This window comes from Rhea americana, unplaced genomic scaffold, assembly GCF_003343005.1.
Source record: "Rhea americana isolate MKP2758 unplaced genomic scaffold, rheAme1 scaffold_410, whole genome shotgun sequence".
Taxonomy (NCBI): Eukaryota; Metazoa; Chordata; class Aves; order Rheiformes; family Rheidae; genus Rhea; species Rhea americana.
Window position 1 is genome coordinate 381,192 of NW_028186547.1, and position 5,199 is coordinate 386,390.

Here is a 5,199-nt window from a genome sequence, read left to right on the forward strand (position 1 = left end):
GGCGGCCGGGGTCTGGGCCGAGGAGGGGTCCCCGGACTCCGGGCCGGGGAGCGGCCCCGGGCCGGGGGGAGCGGCCCCGGGCTGAGGAGGGACCCCGGGCCAAGGGGGCAACGGACCCAGGCCGAGGAGGGGTCCCGGGCTGCGGGGGGAGCGGACCCAGGCCGGGGTGGGGAGTGGTCCTGGGCCGAGGAGGGGTCCCGGGCTGCCGGGGGAGCGGACCCAGGCCGGGGTGGGGAGTGGTCCTGGGCCGAGGAGGGGCCCTGGGCTGCCGGGGGAGCGGACCCAGGCCGGGGTGGGGAGTGGTCCTGGGCCGAGGAGGGGCCCTGGGCCGCGGGAGGAGCGGACCCAGGCCAGGGTGGGGAGTGGTCCTGGGCCAAGGAGGGGCCCTGGGCCGCGGGAGGAGCAGCGGCTGGCCGGGGTGGGGAGTGGTTCTGGGCCGAGGAGGGGCCTCGGGCCGGTGGGGGAGCAGCCCCAGGCTGAGGAGGCGGCAGGCCGGTTGTCCCTGCTGTTTTCCTCAGCGCCTGCAGACGGCTACACTTTCTACTCAGTGTCGCAGGAGCGGTTCCTGGATGACCTGGAGCAGGAGGCAGAGACGGCACGGGCCTGGGCGCGGGACAAGAGCCCGGCGAGCTGAGCAGAGCAGGCCTGGTCCAGCCCCTGGGCCCTGGCAAACAACCTGAGCAGCCTCTGGGCCTCAAGCACGGGTGGCTGCACAGGGGGAACTGCCTGGCCCTGAGCACAGGTCCAGCCCCCTCAGGGGCTCCCCGAGGCAGGGGCCCTGCACCACATTCATCCAAGGCCAGTGAACCTCCATGGTGGGGGTGCCCCTGCAGGCAGGGTTTCTTCCCCTGTTGGTAGCCACCTTTTCTCCTGAAGGGTGTGCAGGCTCTTGGCTTAGCTTGCTAAGGACATGCTTCAGGGAAGGGCAGGGGTGCCTCAGGTGCCTGTCGCTTTCCACAATAAATAACTTGTTTGGAGGCTGTTTCTGCATGTGTGATTAAAACAGCAGTGGCAGGAGTCCAGCTCAGGATGGGTAGAGATGGTGCCATACCACTCCCTCTGATGGCTGCTGAGATTAGGGGAATTTTCCATTTTGTGCTTTATTTTATCCTCAGCCCGTACTCTCATCCGGGGCCTGTGGCAGAGACTGCATCCATGATTCCCACTGCACAGAACACACACAGTCCCCTCTTTGTTTTCAATTTGTCTTTATGAAAACATTTTCCAGACATCAGTTCATAACAAAATGCACCAGCTACTGCTCCTGGTACACTGGGCTCTAACATGTTACATGGGTGAGGGAAGCATCTTCCCACTTTCCAGCCAGCTTTATTCGCAGCTACTCAAAGCATCTGAAAAGGGGGGGGGCACAGCCAGGACGGTATCATCCTGGGAGGCGGCAGCACAGAGGGCAGCAGGCAGCAGGGTGAGYTGTGCCTGGCGCAGGACAGGCACGCATCGCCTAACGCAGTGTGGGGCCGGAGCAGCGCTGAGGGCAGAGCGGGGCAGGCGGCTGGGACTCGATGTGACGGGGGCACCGGGGGGGGGGTGGTTCTGCCCCCAAGGGATGGCAGTGGCCGGGCGGGTGGGCTGCACACCGCTGGCTCCACTCGGGAAAAGTGAGAAGCGAGCGAGGCCGTAAGGGCCAGAGGCAACCTGCGCCCTTCCTGCAGCCAGGGTTGGGTACGCCTGACGGAGCCCGGGCTGAGCAGGAGGAAGTAGTGAGGCAATGGGACATCATCGGCGGCAGGATGCGGTGGGATGCGCTCGCTGTGGGGCCAGGACTCCACAGCAGGTGCTGCGGGGCAAAGGCAGCCAGAACGGCAGGGAAGAAGGGGCAGCCCGGGACGTGGCCCTGACCTCCCCACCAGCCTGGTGGGGGGCAGCTGTGCTCCTCTGCAGAGTGTGAGCACACCCAGCCCCACGTGAGGGAGGCAGCTGCTCCCCAGGCCCGGCGCGTTCGTCCCAGGAGACGCTGAGGGCTCTTGCCTGCCCTCCAGGGCAGCAGGCACTTGGTTGAGGTAGATTGCAAAATCACTCCTGGCCGGCCAGCTACTGCAGAGAGACAAGGATGGGTGAGCCAGGGCTGCCRGGAGTGCTGCTGGGGAGCAGGGGCTAACGCTGGCCCTTACCATCCGGCCAAAGTCTTCAGCAAAGGTCACCCCCTTGCTGAGTCGCTGCTCCTGGGAGCCGGTGCTGCTGCCGCTCAGCGAGTTTCGACGCATGATTCCTGCAGGGGCAGATGGCGCTGAGCGGGGCGACGCAGGGGCGAGGGCACCGAGCYGCGCCCGGCACAGGCCCCGCGATACCTGCGGGCTGCGCCAGCTCCAGGCGCTGCAGGCTGTTGCGGCGCGATGGGTTGAAGCTGCCCTTGGAGAGGCGGCGCTGGCGGCTGGAGAGCATGGCTGCGGGGGAGACGATGCCCAGCGGCGGCTGCTTCCCCATGCGCAGGTACAGCTCCTCGATCTCCTTCTTCTGGGCGCTCTGCAGCAGCTGCACTTCGGCGAGGTGCCTGGGGGTGAGATCGGGCTGGGAGCAGAGCCGCCCTCCACTCCAGGGCTCCAGCTAGCCCTCCCCTCTGGGAGAGGAGCGCCCGCGGTGCGGGTGGGGAGACGCCCCCGCTCCTACAGCCCTGTGGGTCAGCAGCCCCCCCACGCCTCTGCAGCGTGGCGTGCACCTGCCAGCTCCCTCCCCGCCAGCCCCAGCGACGCCGGGGAGGAGCCGCGGCCGCCCCGGGCTCACCACAAGGCCACTCACTTCTGCCGCAGTTTCTGCAGCTCCTCCCAGATCTCCTCATCCTCGCTCTCAGTGTCATCGCTGCTCAGGTAGGACATGCTGCGGGAGCAGCTCAGCCACACCTGGCTCAGCACCGCCTGGGACGTGCTCTCTGCGCCCTCCTCCCCGGGGCCCTCCCGGTCGCTCTCCGGCGGCGCCACCGGTGTGCCCTCCTCCGCCAGCACCTCCTCAGCCTCGGGTTCCTGCACCACCGTCTCCAGCACGGAGTCCGAGTCGCTGCTCGTGCTGCCCTCAGCAGCGGGGGCCGCGGGCAGCGGGGAGCCGCTGGCTGTTGGCTCCCAGGGCTCCCGGCCAGCTGGCTCGCTGCCATCGTGGCCCGGCGGCGGGGAGCTCTCGGCCGGGTCCTGGGATGGCATCACCTGGAACCGGCCCAGGATCTGGGGCCTGGCTTCTGGCGGGGAGGGGAGGGAATTAGTGGGCACTGCAGCGCGGGACATGTGGCGCGCGTTGGCCCTCCGCTGCCTCACCTTCGTTGATGGGCGAGAGCTGGGGCTTGGGCGCCCCGGCGGCCGGCGACTCTGAAACGATGAGCTGGTGGCCGGGCTTGGGGGAGCAGGGCGGCACCTGGCAGGCAGCCCGCGGCCATCAGCCGGAGCAGCCCGCCCCACCCCGCAGCCAGGGCTCCCGGGACCCGGACCCTCCCCGCATCCCCGGGGGCTCAGACCATCCCTGCATCCCTAAGGGCCCCTGCATCCCAGGAGGCTCCCAGGACTGGGACTCTCCCCACATCCCTGGGCGCTCCCAGGTTCCCTCATGGCCCCAGGGGCTCCCCACATCTGAGGGCTCCAGGGTCCTGGACCCTCCCCATGTTCCTGGGGGCTCTGAGGGCCTGATCCCTGAAGGCTCCTGTGTCCCAAGAGGCTCCCAGGACCCAGACCCTCCCCACGTTCCTGGGTGCTGCCACCACCCCAGGACACGCTCTGCGTCCCAGGGTCTCCCAGGTCCCTCCCGTCCCCAGAGCCTCCCTGCCCCCCGGGGCTACTGGGTCCTGGACCCTCCCCATGTTCCTGAGGCTCCCAGCATCCATGGGGCTCCAAGCCATCGATCCCGCAGGGCGGCGGTGCCCCATCTCAGGGCAGGACCGGCCGCGATGCCCCCAGTGTGGGGCTGCCCTGGGGCCCCACACTCACCGCGCTGCCTTGCACCCTGCCCGGCACCGAGGGGCTCAGTGGYGGCGGCAGGGGACTTGCTGGGGCCTCAGTGCCCAGAGGGGCCGGTGCCGGCACGGGGCCCTCACCGGCAGGGCCACCGTTCCCCGCCGGCCCCGGGGCAGCAGCGGGGTAGGTGAAGTGCGGTGATGCAAGAGCCAAACTCTGGGGCCGAGGCAGCAGCGGYGGGTAGAGGCGGGCGCCCGAGCCGGCGACGGAGGAGACGGCGGGCAGCAGCGTGTGGGCCACGCTCATCACTGCCAGCGAGAAGACGTTGGCCAGGGAGAGTAGTGGGGCGCTGGGGGCCCAGGGTGGAGCTGGGGGGCTGCCGGGCGCCCCCGGCACTGGCGGCAGGGACGGGAGGGCCAGCGGTGGGGCCGGCGCGGCCGGCCCCCCTGGGCTGTCAGGGGCGGGCGGTGGGGGCACCGGAGCTGCCGCCGGCCACGCCGGAGCCGGGGCCCAGGTCCGTGCCACCACACCGGGGGCGTCTGCAGGAGAGAGGGGCGTCAGCCCAGGATGGACAGATGGACAGATGGGTGGAGGGAGGGCGGGCGGGCGGCCGGCGCTGCCGGGCCATTACCTGCTGCCGGCGGCTCGGTGGGGCTGGCGAGGTCGCTCTCCGACGGGGAGCTGCTCGGCGAGGGCAGCGGCGGCGAGGGCAGCGAGAGGCTGGGGCTGACGCAGCCCAGGTCTGCGGGGAGGGCGGTGAGCGCCGGCGCTGGCGGGCCCGGGCGGGCCGGGGCACCGCGGTACGTACCGCTGAGCGAGGACGAGGAGACGGAGCGCGAGAGCTCCTGCAGCTGCAGGTCTGCCTGCCGGGGAGGGAGCGGGCGAGGGTGAGCCGGCCGGCCCGCCGCGTCCCCGCGGCTGCGCTGGGGCCGGCAGCACTCACGGGGACGGGGCCGGCGGCGGCGGGGCCGGCGGGCAGCGCGGCGGCGTGCCCCTCCTTGCGCAGCAGGGTCTCCACGCGGTGGATGATGTCCCGCAGGCGGCGGATGAACCCGTCCTGCTCCGACTCCAGGATGAACTCGCTGCGGACCTGCGCGGGGCGAGGGGGGACACGAGGGGCCGCTCAGTGCCCGGCGCGGCCGCGGGCGCCCCGCGCCGCCCGCCCCGCGCTCACCATGACGGCCGCGATCTCCTCGGGGCTGTCCCCGTCCAGGTCGAACTTGAAGGTCACCATCTTGTTGTTGTAGGTCTGCAGCTGGCACTCCACCACGCGGTCGCTCTGGTCGGAGACCTGGGGGCGGCGGCG

General features: G+C 70.7%; 2 protein-coding genes across 2 annotated transcripts in view; one reads left to right on the top strand and one right to left on the bottom strand.

Annotated features, from left to right (window-relative positions):
• The window catches only part of COA3 (cytochrome c oxidase assembly factor 3), a 1,348-nt gene extending 371 nt beyond the window's left edge, over nt 1–977 (top strand). The window contains exon 2 of the mRNA XM_085314776.1: nt 528–977. Within this exon, the coding sequence (XP_085170902.1) occupies nt 528–634 (107 nt within the window). The 3' untranslated portion in view covers nt 635–977. The remainder of the gene's footprint in view (nt 1–527) is intronic.
• A 214-nt stretch (nt 978–1,191) lies between these two features.
• Nucleotides 1,192–5,199, bottom strand: part of WNK4 (WNK lysine deficient protein kinase 4) — a 20,581-nt gene continuing 16,573 nt past the window's right edge. The window contains exons 10-19 of the mRNA XM_085314783.1: nt 5,068–5,195; nt 4,837–4,983; nt 4,702–4,756; nt 4,525–4,635; nt 3,927–4,432; nt 3,264–3,360; nt 2,758–3,187; nt 2,310–2,512; nt 2,133–2,230; nt 1,192–2,052 (exon numbers count right to left, since the gene is read on the bottom strand). Of these exons, the coding sequence (XP_085170909.1) occupies nt 2,035–2,052; nt 2,133–2,230; nt 2,310–2,512; nt 2,758–3,187; nt 3,264–3,360; nt 3,927–4,432; nt 4,525–4,635; nt 4,702–4,756; nt 4,837–4,983; nt 5,068–5,195 (1,793 nt within the window). The 3' untranslated portion in view covers nt 1,192–2,034. The remainder of the gene's footprint in view (nt 2,053–2,132; nt 2,231–2,309; nt 2,513–2,757; nt 3,188–3,263; nt 3,361–3,926; nt 4,433–4,524; nt 4,636–4,701; nt 4,757–4,836; nt 4,984–5,067; nt 5,196–5,199) is intronic.